Here is a 24,115-nt window from a genome sequence, read left to right as displayed (position 1 = left end):
GGGGAAGGAATTTCTCTCTGATACTTGAAGGAAAAAGTTGCAAACCCAAGAGTGGGAAATCTCCAGAGCCTTCCTCCTGCAGCTGGAAGGGAAAGCAAGGGAGTTTGTGATGGTGATGTAATGCGTCTGTTCCGGGGCAGCATGAGGTGGAGGAGTCCCTGACCAAGTGAGGTGAAGCTGGTACAGCTTCACATGCAGGACAGCACAGCATGAGGGAGGAGGGCAGGCTGGGAAGATGCTTTAGCAAGTGATTTGTGAACAACCTCTGATTTTTGTGTCCAACAGCCTGTAGACTGGGCTGGAAAATTTCGTTTAAATATTCAGATTAACACACAAAATCATCACAATTAATTACAATTGCTAATATTAATCAAATACTCTACCAGTTTCCTGAACAGATGTTGCCAGCTTCCAAAGTAAGCATTGTTTTTAGAGTTTGCATCTTGTAAATGCTGTGACTAAAAATTCAACATTAGCTCTGAACCGGATTTTAGTGCAGAGATCAGTTAGCTGACCCAGAAAATCCTGTGCAAGAGCTGACATATGTAGACATAAGTTCAAAACCATTTTCCTTTCAACATCCTTTGTGATACACAGCCTTGGAAACATGTTGCATGCCATCTCAGCTCTCAACTCACTTATGGGTCAGAACACCAGAGGTCTTGAGCTGAAGGATTAGAACAAGGAAACCCACTGTGCATCATGCTTTAGACAGGCAAACAGGCCACATCAGACCATATCATTATCAGGAACAAAAATGAGCTGCAGGCTGAAGACTGGATCAGAAATAACCACTTTTGCAGTCACTCAGACAACAGGAAGAATGGCAATTGGTGGGTAAGGACAAATGCCATTAAATACTGTGTACTGAAAGCTGTTGTCCAAGGTCAGAATTTTTAGATATACCTACAAAGTGCAAGACCAGGCTTTCCCTGAAGTGGATAGGCTACACAGTATGAAAATTAGGTCCCAAACAACATGGCTCAATTTGAACAGACAACCTGAGATGCTGAAAATCGCGACATATTGAAAATACACAGGCCTAAGCAAATTGTGTAAGAAATACCTGTTTGTGTTGATTAATGAGTGGCATTTCCATGTCTTGGCTGGGAGATGCCATCAGCTGGCGGCGCTGCGGTGTAGCAGCAGATGCCTTCTGCTTGTTTCTGCACATGCAGACCAGGAAGAAAAGACAGGCTATCACCAGAGGGATGGCTATGCTGGGAACAAGGATGTAGAGGATTCCCATTTTGCTGTTGTCACGTGGACCTGTCAAGCACAGAAATGCTCACTGCTTACAATAAGTATTTTTAAGCTATTTGATAGTAACACAAATTATTATTAATACTATATTTTAAACCAAAAGTAAACTATACCCTGAAAACAGAAGTCACATTACCTTCTCCCCCTTCTTCATAATTTTCCATTACATATTTCAAAAAAGCTTGAATGGACATAGCAATTAACAGTATGAAGATAAACTAGGAGCCTCACATTTAATGTGTGGGCTGTAACAGTATGTGATTCATTTTACTTTATTTTTGAGACTTACAGTAGAGGAAACTTCAGAACACAGAGCAGGGTATCACTGCACTATCCTGTTTAGGGTATAAAAAGCAAGTAAGCAGTCTCCACCACAATATATAAACCAGAGAACTCAGTGTGACCCAGCAGAACAATGTAGTTTCACCCACTCTCATAGATTCAGCCATTTAAATCAACACTTGGCCCATTCTTTACCTCTACTGGTGCTACTTCTGCCCAGAATAAAATAAGTTTCACTTCTCATTGGTAGAGATATTATTTGTTCTGTACTTTATAGATTTGCAGAGCTTTGATGTTAGAGACAGACATGAAAAAGTCACCAATACACTTAGCTCTGGAACCTTCCTAAAATACTTTTTCACTTAATACTTGGAGACTTTCGGAAAGTCTAGTGATGTCAAAAATGTTCAATGGAACTGCCTGGGATGTTTTCTGTAACCTGTGGTTTTGCTATTTGTGGCAACTGCTTTCACCACAACCACATCCCAGTGTTATCTTTACCCTATGGTACATGCAATGTAGAAATTTATTATAAATGTCAAATCATGTTTCTGCAAAAAAAGTGAACTAAAAAATTTCAAATTAGTTCTGAGCAGTTTTAGAGATCCACATAAACCATTTTTGTGGCTTCAATGACATATCTGTATCTTGCTTCAGGAAACATTCTTTTCTTTCTAATGAAGCACAGTATTAACTGTCATATCCAAAGACACTGTCATATCCAAAGACCATTACCGATGTGTGAAGTCTGTACCAATACAGAGAAAATGAGCAGAACTGTACTAATCTGTGAGCTTTACTTTTTATTTTTGCAAACAGTTGTGCTGTACAGAGCCACTAGCAGCTAGTATGGGACTCTTCTGATGAGATCATCTGCTTTATGCACTTCAAACTGCTCTGTTTCTGCACTTGAAAAGGTTTCTTTCCAACCAGGCATGGTGCTATATCTCCCTCTATAGGATTTGAAAATACTTGCTGCCTGCAAGATGTCATACAGAGCAAGAGAATATACCCCTGAGCAGCAGGAACAAACCAAATACATACTGGTGATCTGCATGTGCAATCTGTCATTTGACAGGTCAAAACACAAAACTGCAGCATCATCATTACCTCAGACTAAGCCTCCAGTATATAATAAAAAAGTGTCACAATATCTCACAAACTCTGATCTCCAGAGAACATTAAACAATTACAATACAAAACAAAGTTGCTGCAAGTTAAACATTTAAAAGTATAACCCTCCTAAATGAATTGTACTTGTAATAACTACAAACATTCAAAATTACACAGGATTCAGAACAGTAGTAGGAGAAAAAAGAAAGAGAATACATACTACAAGAAGGTATGTCACACAGTTCCATGCGTACGTTTTTGTTCTTTGTAAAACACCAGGGACCATCCATTTGGCCTCCAGGATTTCGACAATACGCATGTCCTCCACCTAGCTCTGGAAACTGTGTGCTTGTCAGATCATGGTTGTGGGGACTCTGTGAGTCCCAGAGTTGGCAAGTGTGGCCAGACTTGGTAACACTGACGGTCCCTCTGTAGTCAGCTCCAGAGCCATTGTAGCACTGATGAACTAAAACACAGGATTTGGGAAAATGTTAGAAAAATCAAAACAATCAAGGAACATCAAGACCAAAGCAGCTGAAGTTCACAGAATACGTATGGAAACAAGTACTAAAATTTAGATGCCTCAAGATTTAATGAAAGCTGTTCATTTTGCAATTTCAGTTCTGTGTGTATCTGTACTTTTGCACTCAGTTGTTTCTGGATTCTGTCCTGGAATGCCTCACGTATGGTACACACATCAGTATTCATAATTCTGAATTCAATTTGAGACTAAGCATGTATGAACCTTTAGATACAGAACATGATTAAGCTAAAGTAAATCAGAGATAGGAGTTTCCCATCAGGAAAAGTCCTGAGTCAAAAATGAAAACTTTCATTTCTCATAATCTGCCCATCTTCTTCACACTGCTCACTTGCTATAGGAATAAGGGCTGCATTTTCTAAAGCCTCATGCCTCTTTTTCCTTATTTTCACCTTGAGAAAGAAAGGATTCAGGATCTTCTTCTCTTTAGAGGCATCATTTTCTTACCTTTATTCTTTGTTTTGCTGCAATTTGCTCTTCATACTTTTTGAGTGCTTGTCCTCGATATGCATCATTTGAGCTGAATCATGCATTTTCCTCAATATTTGCACCATTACCTTCTCCATTTTTCTGTTGTCCCCTCTCCAGACCTCAGGAATCCAGCTCTCTCAAACCCCACAAATACTCAAGTTTCAGCTGTTCCATCAGCACCACTGGCTCTGAGAATCACAGACAACTTTCACCAGACTTTTTATTTGGTTTGTTCTCATGCCTTTTGCTTGGTCTCCCTTCCCTGTCTGATTTGTCTCTGTCGTTGCATTATTTCTGCTTCTCAACTACACTACATTATTTATATAAAAGCAAAGACCTAGTCTTTCATGTCCACCATTATACCATGGTTCTTGCTCCTGACTGTGGATTCAGACAATGGATAGTCAGAATAATCTTATCACACTTTGAACTTTAAATACCTTTGGTCTCTTCAGGTTTTCTTATTTTACAATATAGGGGATTGTGATTCATTGCTGTGAAATAGAGTAGTCAGAAAGACTGTCTGAATATAATTAGTGACAACAGAACAGCCCTTCTACTTCTAGATGTAAATAATATGAATTCACGGAAGCAAGATCCATTTTCAGCCATTCCGTGCAGGTAAAGAAAGATAATTGCACCCCAAGTTCAATTTAGAGGATTAATATTCTTGTGAATTTCCATATAGAAAGAATGAAAAGGTGGTTCATTTCCTGACAGATCTTCCAGTGAAGCGTCAACAATCTATATGAAGTTTATCGATAGGTGAGCAAAACTCTCTAATAGGCGTATGGGAAGGCTCATCCAAAAAGGCAAGGACTAGTGGAGGCAACACTCTGCAAATCTGCATCAAATCAGCCAGTGAACAAAAAGTTTCATAGCCCAGGGTGGTTGATATAACACACTCTGGTACAAGCCCCATCCTTTAGAATTCTTTGCACTCCCAGATATACCTTACAACAGTGCAAGATTATCGTCAGTATTAACAAGACAAAAACAAGTAGTTCAGCGCTTGCTTTACAAAAAGAGTGGCTGATAAAGTATTGTCTCTCAGACTCAACCAAGGAAGCAGCAAGCTGTATTTTTTCCCAGGAATGAAACACCCACACTTACACCGGCTCAGTCTCTCCACAGGGATCCCAATTCTTATGCAGTTGGCAGCTTCCAAGGTGTCGGGGCGCGGGAGATCCTCACACTTAGGCAACTGTAGCTGCATCAAGATGAGGGGGTTTGACCTAGCAATGTTGTACTCCTGCCTACAGAGATCATTCTCCAGAACTTCACATTCATCCCGGCACAGCTCCCGTGGCTTAGGGCTCCGAGAACGCTCATCGCACAGGGGAAACACAAAGTGGCAGAAGGAAGGTATAGCGAACTGCGAGCACTGGTCAGACAAATGCGTCGAGGTGCCAATCATGGTGAACGCAGCTGCAAAGGAGCAAAAATACGGATATTGTATGGATTCACAGCATGGGAGAAAACTTAGTTTTGATGTCATTTGCCTTTACCACCTTAATTCTTTCCTTGAGGGTCTGAAAGCCTGCTGTGCAACAGGTAAATGAGGTAATTTCTGCTGTAAAGGAGAGCTGACAAGTGCAGGAAGAAAACCCAGCATCCCAGTGTCCCTCTGACATCTGCACAGAGCTTGTAGGCCTCAGTTCCCAGGAATTAACCCACGTGACTACCATTGCTCAGACTACAGGCAATTGGTTAATTTTAACTAGAAAAGATAAAGGGCAAAGGCAAGATACACCTGCCAGGATACTGGCACTTCCAAAGTTCCTAATTACATAAAATCTGAACAAAAATCACCTAACATCTTCCACCCCTATGCATTTTGATATATAAATAAGTATTTTTCAAGTCTTTTCAGGCAAAAAGAAGTGTATCATTGATATCTGTGGAGACATGGCTTATAACATGGATGAGAAGCCTAACAGGCAGCAGCTTTCAGGAAAATTAATGTAATCAGTCTCAGCATGCTGATCACATTAAGATGAAAGTCATAATGAGTCAGGAATGTAACTCTCCTCTTCAATTCTCAGCACCTACACACTAACATTTAGCTCAAAGTTTTCTTGCACGTTGCAAAGGAAAGGCAAATGTATGTGTGCATCATGTATCTGGTGCTGAATCAACCTTTAAATGTAGGAACATCCAACTCCCCCAGTAAAGCATCATTTAAGAGTGAGAGTTGCTAGACTGCATGTTCCACCAACTCAAACTGTAAAAGGAGAGGAAATGTCATTCAGCAGTCTATTTACAACCTACAAATAAATTCTTTCTCTCTTTTCCAGCTGTTTCCTTTCAATGATCTATTTCCTGTGGACACATAGTACCAAGACTCTCTTCCATGCCAAACATGCAACAAGCAGCTGCAAATCTAGACTTTCAGACTGTTTACACCTTTGCTTATTTTAATTCAGAAATATTAATGCAGGAATATAACCATTTACCAGTCAGGTTGGGAACACTGCACGCAAACAGAACCATCTGACCTCAAAAAGTAGTTGTAACATATGCTTGTCCCAAAGACTAAAACAGAAAAAAATAAAATTGAAGAACTAAAGTAGTCACTGTTGGTTGTTTGAAACTCCATACTAAGTTTTGTGAAGGCACTGCATTACAGAGTCTAGATCATCATGAGAGAAGAATGCACAATTTACAATTATATCTTTATTTTGATGGAAGGTGCAAAAGACAGCAGTACTGTGTGGTAGTTTAAGGGGTTTATACTTTACTTATAAAACAGATGTTAAACAGCACAGCAGAGACCTCGCTAGCCAAACACAGACAGGTCAGGCATCAAGTCTGTGCACTATCCATTGTTTGCCTTTCAGTTTTCCAAGCTACATCAAAGGGTTTTTTCCAGAAATGTTATTCTTTATTTAACCAAAGATTGCTATTCTCACACAATCACATGGCCAGGACCAAACAGCACAAGGGCCAATGGAGACAAAGAATATGTATTTCTCACAACAGTACAGCAGGGAAATGAAAATCCAGAATGAAAATTCCCCACAGACATAACCTTGCTAAATGCTCCTGGTGTTGGACAGTAGGTGTCCTCACTTCCCACGCACATCAAAACACACACTTACCATCAAAAATTCCATTTAGGAGGTATGGGCAAAACTATCAGCAAAATCTCAGCAGCAATTATTCAGGTGGGGTGTTTTTTTTTTCCTTTAGCTAACAAGTTACTGCAATTTCAAAAACACCCTCTCATTTGGGTATATAGCACCCAGTCTTATAATACTTGCTTAACATATAATGTGACTTACAAGAACCAATAAAATGCTATGAAATCCTCAGGGTACAAAAGATGTTTGGTATGACCTTTAAAAGTATATTGTTTGAAAATGCTGTATTATTAACAGACTCTCATTACTGCCTAGCTAGGCATTGGCCAGCTCTATATGGTGGTTCTCAGTGTCTTCCTGAAAGAGTACATTTCCATCAGGAATTCTCTTCAACTGCAGAAGAGTTCCAGCACCTTAGCTTTGGAAATCTAACCAATAATTGGTAATATTAGGAAAACAGCAGCCAGGTCATCAATTCCAAGTTCCATATCCCAGAAACAAGTGCAACTCAATGAATAAACATTTCTGGATAATATCAGTTTCTTTGTTGTTGGGTTTGACTTTGGTGTCTGAAAAGAGCATTATAAACACAATTCACAGAATTACAGATTTAATAATTTCAGATAGTTAACAATTCTAAAATATTTTGTTTTATTGATGAAAAATGTCCAAAAGATTACAGGAGAAAGGTGGGAGGAGAATGTGCTGTAATAGCATAAGGAAAGCACCTGGATCCAGCACCTGGATTTTGCCAGCCCCAGAATCCGGTCACCATTTCAAGAATGGGACAAAAAATGGACCTGGATTTGTGGCTTAACAATGAGTCTTTAAGGTAATATCTTAAGGGAGTTAGAGCTGACAAGTGAAGTTAAATTCCTTTTGGCAACCAATTATGCTGAAGCTGGAGAGTCCATTAGTAAGTTGTGTCTAGCCTGATGTAGATCAGCTCCTGCTGCACTGAGTTAATTTGCTATGTATTATGACAGTTTGCTCTATTCCATGGGTTCATTTGCTTGCTCTTCTTTGTGTCCATCAGAGTCACAGCTGATAATATAATATAATATATTAATGTCAGCTAACTGAGATCCAGTCAAGAAAATCCATGTTGACATACAGCCCATTAAAAGTTATTAAGGTTTTGGATGCATGTTTGCAACTCTGTACAAAAACTATGTTCAGAGAAAGATTAAGCATAGGCAGAGCACAGGAAGGTCAACCCTTGTTTTATATAAATCAATGTGAAATCCAGACTCTGCCAGAATTAAGCAAACAGGAAAGAAGCCTGAGGGAAAGGCCACCATACACTTTTTCAAGAAAATAAAAGATCAGTACTTTTTCACTGTATCGTAGATTCATTTAAAAAACTCAAAATTTTTTGAATCCATCCTGCAAAAAGCTCCAGTATAAACTAGAAACTGTTAAAAATTCAGTACTCTGACATTTTACATAAGGATATGGAAGAAGCTTTACACATTACCATAGATACTCACCTTCCTTGCTCCAAATTTTACTAACTGCTCAAGCGAGAAACAGGCTCAATCCCTGTAAACCTTAATATAAAGATGTCTTTGTCATTGGCTGACAAAACTAGAAGGATGATAGCACTGTTTTTACCTGAAATGGATACTTCTATGAATGCTTCTTTCTCCCTCCTAAAGAGATGTGTAAGCTTACCAGTAATTCGGTTTTCAATTTCCCCTTGCATCTGGAGGGAGTCCACATAAATGGTTCTGTTTCCAATGATTCGTGCACACGCAATTCCCCTATATGGCTGACAGAACCCATCTTCATGGTAATCTTCTCTGCAAAAGATATGTTAGGATTTTATATGCAGATGTATCTCCGCTGCCAATGGATTTTTACAAAATATATTCTTATAAAAGTGGAAACACTCAAAATGCTGTAAATCTGACACTGTCCTATTCCCAAGGTGCAGCATTTTCCTCCAATTCTCTCTTACCTTAGAAGTATTAATGAGGGAGCCTGTAAACAGCCCATTGCAGAAAGAAGAAAACAAAACCCAACATTAATTTTAAAATAATAAACAAATAATAATGGAATTTGACAGATGAATCTATTAAAAAGCCTTTAGACTGAGACAGCAACATAGATCTAGTTACATGTCCTCATGCATTTTTGGCATCCAGCTGTACCACATAAAATTAAGCAGTTTGTTCTCTTCTCCCACTTCTCTCTCCTGCTCTTCATTTCCTGTAGTGGATAGCACAAGAGATCTTGCCAAGGCTGAACTAAAACATGGAATAAGAATAATCAAGGCTATAACCTCTTTTCCTCTTCTCTCTAGTGAAAGTCAGTGCCAAATTTCTCTTTCAACATACATTCCAATATCATTCTCAATTCAATGAAGCTTTGGGCCTTTCATTCCCTTACATCAACATGAATATTTTGGCACAAAAGCCCTAGCCTCAAGTCTCAGAAGTTCAATACTTCATCCCCAAAGTCCTTGTAAATAATACAGAGCTGATCCGCATATCATAACTGTCAGAGCACTGAAAAGGGACTTCAGAGTAAATAGCCAGCATGCCATGTGTTTCCTCCAGCATGGCACTGCCTCTGTGCTAGGATTCACTAACCTGATGGATTTAGGTTATCATGCCATTTACTGCATGGTGGTCCAAAAATAGGTAAAAACATAATCTAAAAAAATGTGTCTTTAGAGTAGGATATCTAAAAAACTTAATTAGCTTTTATAACTAAAAGGTTCAAAAGTTTGAAATACCTCTCCAAAACCAGCAACATTTGAAGTATTACTTCAGTGCTCCTCTGCACTTTGTACTTTTTTATCTTTGGATAATAACTCCTGCTTTGTCACCCATGTTCCCAATTCTCTTACAAATACCTCCACCCTTCCTTCAGGTACCATGTGAGCAGGACAAAATTGTCAGCGACTATGGGTAAAATTTCATAACTTTAGCTGGAAGAAATCAGCATGAAAGCCTTCTGTCTGACAACAGCTAGCCAGCATTACCTGTACCTACTGCAGCCCCTTACACTAATACCTTACTCTTACTTAGGAATCTTTCCATTTTTCCTCTGCTGTGTCTCCTGTCCACCTCTTCAGGGAAGTGTTACCAATATTTCTTACTCTTTGGCAGTGGAAAGCTGGGCAGGACTCTCCATACACATCACCAAAAGTTGGAACCACCAATCACCATTGAAGCTGCATCTCCTCTTCACCTCCCAAAAAATAATGACTTAACATGACTCTTGTAAGTAATGGATATAAAGCGTATCATGCAGTTGTTATCCAGATAGGGCCTTTATTTCCTATCACAGTACTATTGTTAATATTCATAAAGCAACATTTTGTCTACAAACTCTGAAACAAGTTCTCCTTCCTCAAAGATATGTAAGTTTTTTGTTTAGGGTGGATGAAGTAAAGGAGGAGTCATAGGATCAACTACTCCCTTCAGTGACATTCTTTCATTCTTACAACAAAACCTGTAATTTTGCAACAATTGCATCATGCCTGAAGGGACAAAAATATCAAAGTGTTTTGTCTGTGCCTGTTTTATGATCCTTGACCACCTCAGTAGGAAGTCAGCAATTCCCAAAAGGAACTGAATGAATATGAAACCTCTATTTGACCTCCTTCTTAAGAGTGAATTCATACCACTATCCTGCAGAACAAAGTCTGCAATGTATCTTACTGAAACTGTACCTCACACTTCAGGTCTCAGTTCAGGGTTCTCTTGTCAGTAATAAAAAGGAAAAAAAAAAAGGAGCACTCCAAACAGCATGGGTTTGGTGACAACAGCAGTGTGATCTCTTACTTAGCTCCGTTTATTTATTTCTGTCAAGAACTTTTAAACATAGCTTAGATACTATAAATACACACATATGCTCCCCTCTCCCATGTTATAGTCAACCGCAGATTATACTAAACTAGATACGACCATTACCATGGACACGAGCTAAAGTAAACAGTAACCTGATGTCAGTTACTCTGACAGAAGCGCGGCTGTTTTTCTACATGCATCCTTGTCAGGTCAGGAAACTCAGTGAATGCTGTTTGACCAGTGCTAGTGCAGAGAACAAAATTACATAGTCTGCTTAGGGAAAAAACTGATCTCAGCTGCAGAAGTGCCAGAAGTAAGAGTCTTCTTACAGCTTACTCTGTCCTTCAGCTACATGTACCCTTGGGACATGGCAAAAAGTCTTCAACAAAAAGCAACCTGATAAGATAAAGATAACCTGTGAGTCTGATAAAACAACATAGGAATGTCATAATGCTCAGTTCAAACTGGAGACCTTGGAACCACGTGCAGCTCTGAATCTTGCTCCAAACCATATGCCAGAAATTCAGTTGCTGACCAGAGCAATAATTAAAAGCTGCTGAAAATAGGCAGAAATATTGACTCCTCCATTTCCTGCTGCTTGAGCTATAATGTCTGCTCTGATCAAGAACCCTGGCAAAAGCAGAAATCTGATTCCACAAAAGGAACCCAGAAGAGTTCAATTTGTTCCACTTGCAGAAATCTTACAAGCTATCCACCACAGGTACTTTTTTTACCTTCTTTAATTTGTGCATGCTTAAAGGCAGCAGTAACATTTCTCTATTTATTCCCATTTTGTAGTGTTTACTTTTTTTTTACAAAATAAATTCAGGTGTGTGTTAAGTGTTGGTCTTTTTTCCAACTTTGTTAGAAGGCTGAATCAAAGACCGTGCACCTGGAAACTGAATTTTCTCAGCACTCAGCATGGAGGTAAGGTATTCTCTTACTGAGTGAATTCTCTTACAACTACTCATCATATGTTTGACCAGAGTTTGCATTTAAAAATAAAATTTTAAAGAATATGACTGAACAGACCTTCTATTCTACCCCAATAGAACCCAAATAGAGCCCCAATTCCCATAGCTCAGGATCAGTGTCATCAGTTTACCAGGCCCACAAGGAGACCTTCTGCCAGAACAATTCAGTTAAGAACTAGGCTATCTAATCAAAAGCAAAAGCAGAAGAACCTACTACCTCAGTCACAGGTAAATAAAACCAAAACATTGATACTGTTTTTATGTAGAAGATAGAATTTGTACCAGGCCTGGAAACATCTTGACAAACCAAGCGCTGATAAGCATTTACAAGTTCCCTATCACACATGCACTGCAACACCTCATAAAATATATCCTGCCTTCAGGTTTGTGGGCAGAAGTCCATATGAAATGGAGAATTAACCAAGCAAGAAGTGTAGAAGAAAGTAAATCAATCATATAGTGTTACTCCTCCCACTGCTAGAAATCGTAACTTCCAGGAACACCTGGGTCTATAAAGGAAGAACTGGAAGAACCAGGTACATCTGAAGAGGAATAAAACCTAGCATGATGAATAAGAGAACTCTCTAGATGGAGGTCATGCAACTCTTCTGTAAGATAGCTATCTGCTTGAGAAACACATAAAGAGATTTCTAGATGTCCTGGAAAAAAACATAGCGGACATCTAGAAATCTCCACCCTCTCAGTAAGCACTACTTTAATTTCACATATGACACAGAAAGGGCACCAAACAAAATACTACAGAACAAAACACATTGGCAACAAAGGCACTTTTCTTCATGGAAAATTTGAAATGCAGAAAGAATACATCTCTGCACAATACACTAAATTCTATCTATGAAACACCACCTATTTTTTGCAACCGTCACAGCTGAACAGACCAGAGGGCATATGAAACAAAAAAGTCACAGTAAAAAAAAAGGCAACCACAGAAACCTCTCTTTAATGCTAAAATAACCTTCTGAAGCACCTAAATCTGATGAACATTTTCAGTATGCATTTAGTGCCCCTGAAAGCACACTAAAAAAAAGCACAGACCTTGTGGTTTTCCTCAGAAACAGAGAAAACACATGAAGCTCTAACAGTTTTCAGCAAGGATTCAGAAAGGGAATTATGAAAGCAGAACTGAGAGGTACCAGATATTCATTTGCTAGTGAATTACATTTGTTCTGATTGCATACCACAAGTTTTACTTGGAAAGACAGCAGAAAATTCTAAATGAAAGTATTTCCCTGAGAATAGAAGAGACAAAACACCATGCACCAACCACAGAAAGAAACTCGTAAATTCTTCAGGAAACTCAGAAAGAATACATTTTTCAATTGAATATATCTCAGTTATAACTTATAAGTTAAAATATCTCAGTTAGTAACACTCTACTAACCATACCTACCATACCAGATATATGGACAGACATATTCTCAGCCTACACTTTACTACAGTAAACAATATAAGCCAGTTCATAGACTATAACAGGATATTCCAAAGGTTAGCCTTTAAAAGGTAGTAGCAACTTTGTTACAGCAGTTTCCCACAAGCAAACTACATGCAATTATAATTTCCTGTAAATTTTGCCACAGCAAATAAACCTGAAGCTTTGACCCTCTTCCATGTTGTCCAGGGATTAAGCAGCTTTTAATCAAGAACTGTTAAATACTGACAATGTTAGACCTCCCAACAATGTTTCATTACAAGAGGAATAGCAAAGCAGGGACAAATGCACAGAAAACTGCAGACTGTGATAGATGAAGGAAAGGACAAATTATTTATGTCAGCCTATTTGCTATTCTTAGAGAAATACAACATTTGGTATACAGTTGCTCATCTTATTGGGATGTCTCAGGATTTTTGTTACAACTTGATAACTAATGTCAGAAGCTGTGTAAAGAGAATGATCATGAGGGACACTAAGATCAGAGGAAAAAGGACAGGTATCATATTTCAGACTATGAGATCACTCTGCCCAGGGTGTGGCTTCTTTGTAAATATAAATCAAAGAAATCAAATTACCTGCAATACTAAAAATAACAAAGGAAGAAAGAGTCTATGTTTAACCAAAGAGAAGCAAATCTCTCTCACTGGGAAGGGCATTATAAAGAGCTGCAGTAAAAAAATAAGGTATTTCTGGGGTTTTTACATATTTATTATATTTATTTACCTGTTTGTTTGTTTGTTTATACATGCACGTATGTATAAATACATACATACACAATACATAAATATATAAATATATATTTATGGTTTGTTTGTACTTAATATCAAAATCAGGACATCTTATAACGTTGCATTACAATCCTCGTAATTCATTACCCTTACACTTGATGTGTATCATATATCATATCATAGTGCTGGGGAGCAAAGTCTGTTCACAAGAAGATCACTTTTCAGCGGTTAAAATTATTTTACATCCCCAAATATTCGCTCCCTCAACAAGTCAGATGATATCTGAGAGAAGAGAAATGTACTACCCTTGTCATATGCCATATCACATCTGTAAGATTTGCCTCCTGTCAAAAACATAGTGAATATATATTAATGTTACCATTGAAAAGTACTTGGTACATTGAAAAGTACCTTCTGGCCAGGCTTTTATATTTCTGTATTTCAGAGAAAATATCAAATATGACACTCAATTTTTTGTTTCACCATGAAGTAAAATTTGTAAAGAAATGCTCTATTTTAAAGGAATAGTTACAATGGGCTTTAAGATTGCTTGTTCTCATAGGCTTCCCATTGTGCACAGATCAGCAATGGAAGTTTTGCTACTGACATGCAAGGCAACAGAATTGGGGTATAAATATTAGGTGGAGAAAAATAACATATTTTTTTTAAAAAAGTATGGTTTGTAGTATTACTATCCATTGAAGGGCCAGGCTAATGCCAGATATTTCTGATGTCACCCATAACACAGGGAAGAAATTCAGTAACACACAAATAGGTTTTCAGTTTTAGGGTAGTTTTGAAAACCCAGATGCACAGGAAAACCTCAACAAAAAAAACCCCAAACCCACAAACCATAAAAGACCCAAAACTCCACACATGCACATTTGTGTCCTTCCTTCTGATGCCAAGAAACCAAAGGGTGGCATGGACAACTTGACTGCTGCATCAGGCCCTTGCCTGAACAAAGGCTACCCTGCACTCACATCATGGGAGAAGGGCACAGGCTTCCTGCTCTACCTGTATCCATTGTCTGAACAAACAGTTTCATCCTCTGACCAAAGGTTTCTGCAAATAACCCACCTTTCCAGCACTTAAAATCCTTGTTTGCACATCTTCTCCTGTGTGTAAAGATCAGTGCTCCTGGGATATCAGGAAACCCATACTGATGTACTTAACTCCTCGGAGAGACTTAGAATACTACAACAGTAAAACTTTTCCATTGCACTGGAGGAATGTAAGAAATACCACCAGAGAAGAAGGGGAGTCTAGTGTTAAAAAATAAAAAAACTAACAGGCAGGGGAATTTGTATAAATAGTCATAGCTCAGTTGAAGTTAATGGGCCTATGACAATTTACACTCACAATGGACATGGCCCGTGACTTCTGCTACCAGATCCTTATTGAGTGTAACGACAGACCCAAAAAGCAATATTTCTTTACACTGAGCACACAGCATGGACAAATATTTCCTCCTTAATATCTGAAAAGTAGTACATCACAGAATCCCTTAAAGAATTCACTGAAATTCCAGTTACTGAACAGAACAATTATGTTGCATTTGACTTGAATATTTATCTACTAGTTACTAAAAAAAAAACAACCAGTGTGAACTGAAACTCCATATTCAATGCCTAAGATCAATAAAAAATAGCAGCTAATCTTTATTCTACAGGTTTTATCAGATTATGGACTTGTTCATATGAATCAAGATCTGAGAGAGCATTTTAAGCCAGTTAATAAATAAATAAATATCTATATCTATATCTATAAATTATTATAGATTAAGCAACGAATTGAAATGTCATTAGCAAAAACACAGATACAAATGGACCTAGTGTTTGTGACAAACTAAAGAGAAGATGTTTGTTCGTCAAAAAGCAACCTGTAAACTTTACAACAACCTAATATGTAGGCTGTTGAAAATATTGCCAAAATGGATTATGAAATCAGTATTTTTAAATACAAAACTCAGGCTCCAAAGTCTGTCTCTAAAACATAATCCAAATAATGTTTTAAACATATATATTAGAATATATTAAATATATTCTAATGTTACTGTGGTAGGTGGATTCTTTTATTACTAAATATTTAAAAATTATTTAAAGACAAGAAAGGGACAGAATATTAATAGTGTTTAATGATAGGCCTTCACTGATTCTTGACCCAAACTGGTTTCCTCAGTAGGCATTGCTTTAAGCAGGTGTCAGCACTCTTAGCTGAGCTGTGTCCTTGATAAAAGATACTATGATCAATTATTCAGGTGGATAAAACCAAGGGAAAATGGTGTTGCCTTCCTTTCTTTCACACACTCATCCATCATTGCTCCTATAACATGAAAAACAGCCCTCACAGGCAAACATATACAACAGAAAGAAACACATAAAAATGTGACAGGTCACTCATTAGATAACTACATGCTGCTATGGCTTCTTGGTATCATATTCAGGTATTTATGATTGCTTTGCACCTTTAGAAAAGTTTTCAGTGTACCAAAACATGTAGTAATTCCCAAGTACAGCACATATTGAGGTACAGACATAGGTGGCAGGGTTGCTTTTACTACAATAACCTGGGTAAAACAGTCAAGGAAGCAAAACTAAACAAGGATGTCAATGTTCTGGATTTCTGTAAGAAACAGATGATTGTCCCTAGCTGTATAACCAGCCACAATCCTCCTGATTAACACATGTAACTTCAAACAGATGATGTAATATTCTGCCAACAACATTCTAACTTCTGCCTACAAACTCTCTTTCAGTTTACTCAAAGGACATTTTTGTAAATTCTCCCTCAGCTTTCATAGGTGTTAGCACGTTGGGATGAAATCTTGAAATCACATGAGTCAGCTGGCAATCCAGGGAGGGCTGCAGATCTGTTTTGCTGAGTGCCAGATACTTTTAACAGAAACATTTCTGTTACAACCACGGTTAGTGAAAATTTGAAAATAAAAACCTTCAGAAAACTAATTTCAACATATGGGAACACAAACCTGGCCATGCAGCATTCCAGCTTCTCACTCACCAAAGAAGCCATTATGAGCCTTCTTCCCCACCCCTTTATTTCAAGGCATGTTATCCCCCTCAGTGTTATGACCGTCTAATAAATTGTCTTTCTCTGGCATCTCCAAGGAAAGTCAGCAGGGCCAACAGACCCTCTCTGAAGAGCCTCTAACAAGCTGCTCCCTCTTCCCTCTGCTGACAGAGGAAAGCAAAATTCTTAGCAGTTATCTATCCTTGTCCTGCCATGCCACCCTGAGTGAACAAGTACACACAGGTCAGCTCTAAAAAGGTCTTAGAAGAGTCCACCAGATGAAAATGTCATTATAACTGCTGCTGTATCAGACAGCAAGTAAAACTGGCAGGGGCCATCCTGGGCAGCTCAGAGAGGGCTCCAGCACGGGGGCTGCTCGTGCCTTGGGATCAGTGCAGGGGACCAGGCGGCTCCACCTCCTTCAGCAAAGGATGGATGTGGCTGGGGGCACAGAGCTGAGAGATCATGTCAACTACCAGAGAAGATGGGAAAGCCATGCAGGACAAGAAGAAAATAACTTTGATGGCTGCAGTGCTGAGGGAGCGGGGGAAGGGCTACCTGGCCTCACCAAGGGGCCTGGTCTGGGAACTGGGGTCCCTTCTCACCCGGCAAATGTGTGACAGAAGGGCAGCCCACATCCCACCAGGCTACTCTGACCTTGTCTGGTGTGATCTCCACCCTACTCTCTAAATGCCACCAGGGATAAGCACAATATGGTGATTATTATGTTTTACAAAATCCTTTAAATTTTCAGGTAGATGTTAATGCATTATGATTTATCTACAGAAGCAGATTTTGTGCACAAATAGGATTTTTTTTAATATATTAAAATATATACAATAAATAGATTAAATCAATAATAAAATATATATATTAAAGTGGATTTAAATCCACTGACAGAACTTTATATATATGCCAGGAAGACAGGTAGGAAACAGAAAAACTTGAGAGAAAAGACTGTGAAAGCATGGCTGAAAATTGCAAGTTATAAAAATCCAAAGAGAATGGGAGGTTAAAAGAAAGACAAAGGAATGACTTAAAACAAAAAAAAAAAAAAAAGGGAAAATGAAACCTTATGAACATGTCTTAAGCTTTTAATTTTGGTTGTGGGTCTTTTTTTTGTTTCTTCAACTATGGGGAATATAAGCTTTCTACAAAGTGCTTCCTGGCTTTTTATCAGAGGTTAAAAATTAAAAATGTTTCTGCAAAAAGCAAAAAAGTCAAGTAATTATTTTTAATTTTTTTCAGAATTAAAAATGTTTTAACTGACCATGCCATTAAAAATTTCATTTTTGGAAGAATATAAGCAAATGAAAAAGTGAAATTAACTGTACTGGCATAATTTTTTCTGAAAGAAGAAAAAAAAATTTTGCAAGTACAGTTAAAACAGAACAAAGGTGGTTTTCTATCTCAGTTACTACAGAGATTACACATCAGATAGCAAACAGCTTTGCAAAACAGCTAAAAATGATCATAGCACCACCTATAAACTGGCTATGTAATTATATCTAGAAGAGTGCATCTTCAAGGTCTTCTGCAGAACATTTTCATTAAAACTACAGAAACATCAGGTATTTACTGAATTGTCAGTTTTCCAGTTTTAAGGAAAAATTAGCATATTCCATCCACTTGAAAGACTTGACATCATCTAAATTATGTCTTTAAAAACATCCAAGTGAAAATATGAAATACTTGTGAGTTTCTCTGCTACTTTTTATTTATGCAAAATTAAATACTTCTAGGCAATGTTGCAGAAAGTTAGTTTGCGAATACTTCCCAGTATTACAGACAATTATCACAGCTTCTCTTTGATAAGGCTTATTTGAAATTTTCCACAGTCTGAAATTCTTTTTTTTTACTTTTTTTTACTTTAAAGAAAATTGTTAGGTGTTTCAAAAAATAAGGGAAGCTTTTAATATTTAATTTCTCTTCAGAAAAAAAGTAAATTTAAACCCCAAACACAACCAGTACTAGTAGAAGGAGCAGCCACTTGTTTGTGATGCTATTACATTGTCTTGTCATTGAGCAGACACATGAGACTCTCATCAGCCCAATCTATGAGAGTGCACCTGATATTCTCCAAATACTGCATGTACGGCAGGCTTTGCTTGCATATGTGACAAAAGAAATCTGCTTGGCACCCATGGTTATCTCCTAAGGTTGACTGAGGCACTGCTGTGAGGAGTTTGTGGAGGGCCCAGGATGGCAGGGACTGTGGAAGTGGGATGAAGAGGCAGGGCAGGGATGCATGCGGTGGCTGCCACCAGTGGAGCATGTCTCCCTCAAATCTGGAGCAAAACCATATGATTTTTGTGTCTCACCATTTCTTTCTGTCAATGGGTGAATAAGGATGTGTCTCCTGTTCTGGGATGGTCTGTGCTGGAGACAGCAGTCTATTATTGGTGTTACCCACTTGTCATCTGGCTCCAGCAGCTGAGGTCTGGCTAGCACGGCTAAGGAATCCAGAATTCATCAAATAATTTTGGTGTGTTGTCATAACTTCACATAATAGGTTTGTTGGCTTTTTCCAAATTAGGAAAATTAGCTTTTTCTCCACAGGAATTTCTATGCCAGTTTCAATCAAGGCCTCTAGAGTTCTCAAAAATTAAAAATAAACAGACACTCTTCTATTTCAGCCACTGGAAAAGGGTGGAAATTAACAAACTTCAGCTCTGTAGCTTCCCTTTTCTGGAGCTGGAGTAAGAGCACCCTGAATCACCCAAAACTGCTGGGAGGCTGGGATATTCATCCAACCTTTACATAATCCCAAAGGTAACTTCCCCTTACATTTCTTTCTTTGGACTTAAAATTACCTACTGAATGTTTATTAGACTGTATTTGCAAAAACTCCTCACTTCTTTTTCTTTACTTCCTGCATATAACCAATTAATTCCTGATTGTCACATTTTTCCATTTAAATCTTTCCACAATATAATAGTGGATGCTGGCTGCATTGTTCCACAGGCAAAATAGCTCACATTCCAAAGTCAGAATTAATGTATTTTCAGATGCCACACACACGATGCTATGCAAACATCATTAGCTAGATACTCTCTGAGTAGCAATTGTACCAACACTCAGCTCTGTAAATTAATGTAATGGGGTTTAACATTAATAAACTTTTCATGAATCAAAATATATAGCAAACTCAATTAGGAGAACAAATGCTTACCCAAGTTTAATACTTCAGCATTTAGTTCTCAATGCTTAAAAACTGAGATCCTGTATATACTGATATATCTGTCAGTCTGAATCACAGAGTATATAAAGGCACAATGATCACCCACAGCACATTATTGATGGAGTGTCTGGAACCTGAAACTGCTGATTTTGTGTTACATTTTTGCTTTTCTCTCCATTCCTCAACCTGGTAAAAAAAAAAATAAATATGCAGTTTCATTGCTGTATACGTAACTTCATTACACACTGAGGTGGTCTTTTCTACATTAACTACCAAGTGCATTATGAAAATGCTACTTTCAGCTATCTACAAATGAATATCACCACAGCAGCTCCAACCCGAAAAGTGACTACAGCTTCAGCTCTGTAACATGTCACACCTACAAGCATGCCTTAGTTCTAAGATTCAAATTCCTGTATAATTTAGCAGATATTTGAGCTGAGAATATGTTTTTTATGTAATGAAGCATTCATTGGACTCTGTGAACTCAAGGGTCTTTTCCTACTTAAGTGACTCTATGGCTGGGAAGCAGCCCTGCAGAAAGGGATCTGGGGGTGCTGGTCTGCAGCAGCTCAGGGTGAATGAGCAGTGTGTGCCCGGGCAGCCAGGAGGGCAAAGCCCATCCCGGGCTGCATCAGACACAGCATCACCAGCTGTGACTGGGATCATCCTGCTGGATTCAGCCCTGCTGCAGCCTCACCCTGAGTCCTGTGTGCAGTGCTGGGCCCCACAGCCTGAGAAGGGTGGGAAGGGCCCTGAATGGTCCAGAGGAGGACAACAGAGCTGGTGGAAGGGCTGGAAGCTATATGCCATGAGGAGTTGCTGAGGACTTTGGATTTGGCTGCTTTTGGAGAGCAGGAGGCTGATGGGTGACCTCACTGCTCTCTCTAGGGCTATGAAGGGAGGAGGAGAGGGAAGCGCTGGTCTTTTCTCCCTGGGGTTCAGCTACAGTACACATGAGAAAGGTTCAAAGTTTCATTGAGGGAGGTTCCAAATAGATAATTAGGAAACATTTTCTTACCAAGAGGGTGGTCAAACTTAAACGGGCTTCCTAAAGAGAGGATCTATGCCCTGTGCCTGTCAGTGCCTAAAAAGGAGGCATCTGAACAACGGTCTTAATAATGGGCTTTAACTTTCATCAGCCCATGGAGTGATCAGGAAGCTGGAATAAATGATCACTGTAGGTCCCTGCCAACTGGAGCTACCGTATCATATTATGCTGTATTGCATTATATTTTATTGTATCGTATTTTATTCTATTATTTTCTCTTTTGTGTGTTTACTCCTCTGTTAGTTACTGTGCAATAATAGAATTACTTTGTTGCAATTAGGCAGGCAGAAAAAAGGAGGTTTGTCAACATAATTTTGCAAAACTGAGTCATATATAAGTATAAGAATATCTATATGCAGGTCAGCCTGCTGAACTTAGGAGATATTTCCCAACTTGAAGGAAAGCATGGTGAGGCAGGCAAAAAATGCTTTTTGGTATGCAAATTCAACTGCTGGGAAAACTTAGGATGGGTAGAAGTATGTGTATGTGTGTGAATAAATATTTATAAAAACAAAGATTCTGTGATATACAATTGTTTGTGTACCATCTAAAATAATCCTTTGCCTCTATTATGTTATTGGAGTGAACAAAATGAGAATTTGGATGCTTAAGATTAAGCTTTTTGAGTACTATGAGAAACTGCTGATGACACATGCTTCTTGCAGCCCTACTTTCAGAGTAGTATTACCTCAAATATTTCAGATTTCAGACTTAACAAAGCAGTACCGGTCTAAAACAGCAGATTTCCTTACTGAATTTTATTTCTTCTTCTCCAAAAATAATTCCTTCCATCACTGCTAATGCTATTTAGTTTTGAATAGAATGGTTCAAATGTTATTGGTTTATACCATCTGTTTGACTTTTTCTCATGTACACTAGATTAGCTGCATCTAGGTTTTTTGGCCCTTTCAAACTGAAATAGAGAACATAATAATATAAAAGTAGGGAAAATCTAACCATAAAGCCATAAAAATTGAAAGGATGATTTATGGTGTGGTGTTCCAGCGTTATCTCATTTTGTTAAATTACCTACTTTTCATTAGAATAGTGTTCCTTTATCTTTGTGCCTAACTACAACATTCACTCTTTCCTTGTATGCAGTTAGAGGCTATTCAGTCTCCTAAGGAACTCTAATTAAACTCAATGTGGCATCAAATGCCTACAGGAAGTCTCAGGGACATATAACTGTCCTTTTGTAAGACATACAATAAATACTTTCAAAGCCATTTAAGCTACTGAACAAATGAGAGTAGGGGAGGGATAGAGGGAAGAAGTAAAATCTAAACACACTAAAGATTGCTGGTTGTATCAGGGATGTCCAACAGCTGCAGTAGCTACTTGCCAAAAGCCCAAGGGCCATTACTACTTTGAATATCAATTTACATATATCCTTAGAGGGAGTAACAAGTGTCTTACTTTGCTTGCAAGGTCTTTGGTAGTTTAATACAAACTGTTTCTCTGAGCTGCTAAAACCTAAGCACCTGCTGCTGATCCGGAATTTGCTGGAAGAGGGCGTGTTGGGGTCACATATTTACAAAGAGCTGTAAACTGGCTCTTTGCCGTGTGTTGCACAGCTTATGAGTCGCACCTTACAGCTCGTCTGATGTAACAGCCTAGGCGCTTTTGGCTATCAAAAACCTAGCCACTGCTCTTCAGACTAGGAAGCAGGTTCTCCCAACACACAGGCTGTGAGTGAATTCTCATCCACAGAAAACATCAACTCCCTTAAATATTCATATACAAGCTAAAGTTCTAGATTTTGAAAAAAGAACTCTTAGGAAAGAAAGTATTTGTGTTGTTGGGTGTAGTGCATGCTTGTAGCCCTACATATAATGAATTACATTCAGTACAATGCATGATCCAACCCATTTAAAAGCATCTTGATGGTACTGCTAATAACAAGTGGACAAGTGTTTCCTACATTTAACAATAAGTTAGCTTAACAGTAAGAAATGTAACTAAATACCACTTCTTCATGAGGTATTTCGAAACCTTGCCCAGCTACAGGTCAAGTCTTGTAAGGCTGCTTTTCTGTCTTTCCCACCAGTCTCTCTCAGTAAAGCAACGCATCTTCGTTACACTTTAATTTACACAAGGGCATTTGATTTATACAATAGCAAAAAGAAGGTAAAACTTCCATGAAGATTTATTTTTCATCACCTGTGCATATGCTTGGCTTCCTTTGTGTTTTGGGGGAACAACATGGGCTAGTGAGCATAACAGACTGAAACCAACCATTATCCTGTTTTCTCCTTACATATTCCCTGTAAACTTCTTTCTTCAGTTCTTCCCTTACTCTAATGGAAAGGAAAAACCCTACCACTTGTAATAGTTTCCCTGGATAACAAGCTGCAGGAATACAGACACTTGTGGTATGGATATCAGTTTAAATACACACCTGGCTTTTAAAATTCATCAACTTGGTAAGTGCATTGAATTTATACTTCTACCACTAAATAATGTAAAATGCATTAAATTGTTCATTATTTATTTACTTGTGATTAGAAAGCATTCAAGTGGAAGATTAAAGCTGAAGAAACAATGTCATGCAGGAAGAAGTTGTGATCTGGTGCAGTGCAAAGCAATCTGAAAGAGTATTTCCACTGCTCTTTAACCCTGCCTTGAATTACATATGTTCTGGGGGTTAAAATGAGAGGGAGAAAAGTATTTTTTGAAATGCATGAGTAACATTAAGATAAAAGTTTCAGGTTTTATTACAAGATAGACTGTCAGCTTCCTCTGAGTACACCTTACATCTCTGGGCAGAACAGAGTATAAATTTTAGTTATATGTTAATTTGTGATGCCATAAAGTTCTAAGCCTTTTTAGGCTGTATCCTCCATAACAAGAGGAAAAACTTAAAAATTGCACTCTAGAATAGATAAGAGAGAAAAAAAATTTAGTGCAACCTTTGTTTTAGTTCTGTCCTTCCTCCAAATTTCCTGTCTTGGCCTGAAGGACTGTCAAAGGACATTTAAAATGATGAAGTCAAAAGCAGATCTGAGATTGTGGATCAAAATCCCCCGAAAGGAGCCCCAAACCCACAGGAGGGTGAAATACAGCCTCCCCCTCAGCCTTGAGAGAAAAGAAGGAAACTGACACACAGGGGCTAAGAGGGAATTGCAGCATGTTTCAGCCAGATCCC

General features: G+C 38.3%; 1 protein-coding gene across 1 annotated transcript in view; it reads right to left on the bottom strand.

Annotated features, from left to right (window-relative positions):
• Positions 1-24,115, bottom strand: part of ROR2 (receptor tyrosine kinase like orphan receptor 2) — a 140,591-nt gene that overhangs the window by 3,965 nt on the left and 112,511 nt on the right. Inside the window, exons 5-8 of the mRNA XM_058827968.1 lie at positions 8,428-8,555; positions 4,784-5,098; positions 2,879-3,124; positions 1,067-1,269 (exon numbers count right to left, since the gene is read on the bottom strand). Coding sequence (XP_058683951.1) covers positions 1,067-1,269; positions 2,879-3,124; positions 4,784-5,098; positions 8,428-8,555 — 892 coding nt within the window. The remainder of the gene's footprint in view (positions 1-1,066; positions 1,270-2,878; positions 3,125-4,783; positions 5,099-8,427; positions 8,556-24,115) is intronic.

The sequence above is a fragment of the Poecile atricapillus genome, chromosome Z, assembly GCF_030490865.1.
Source record: "Poecile atricapillus isolate bPoeAtr1 chromosome Z, bPoeAtr1.hap1, whole genome shotgun sequence".
Lineage (NCBI taxonomy): Eukaryota > Metazoa > Chordata > Aves > Passeriformes > Paridae > Poecile > Poecile atricapillus.
The sequence above is the reverse complement of the archived record's forward strand: the minus strand, read 5'-3'. Positions and strand labels throughout refer to the sequence as shown.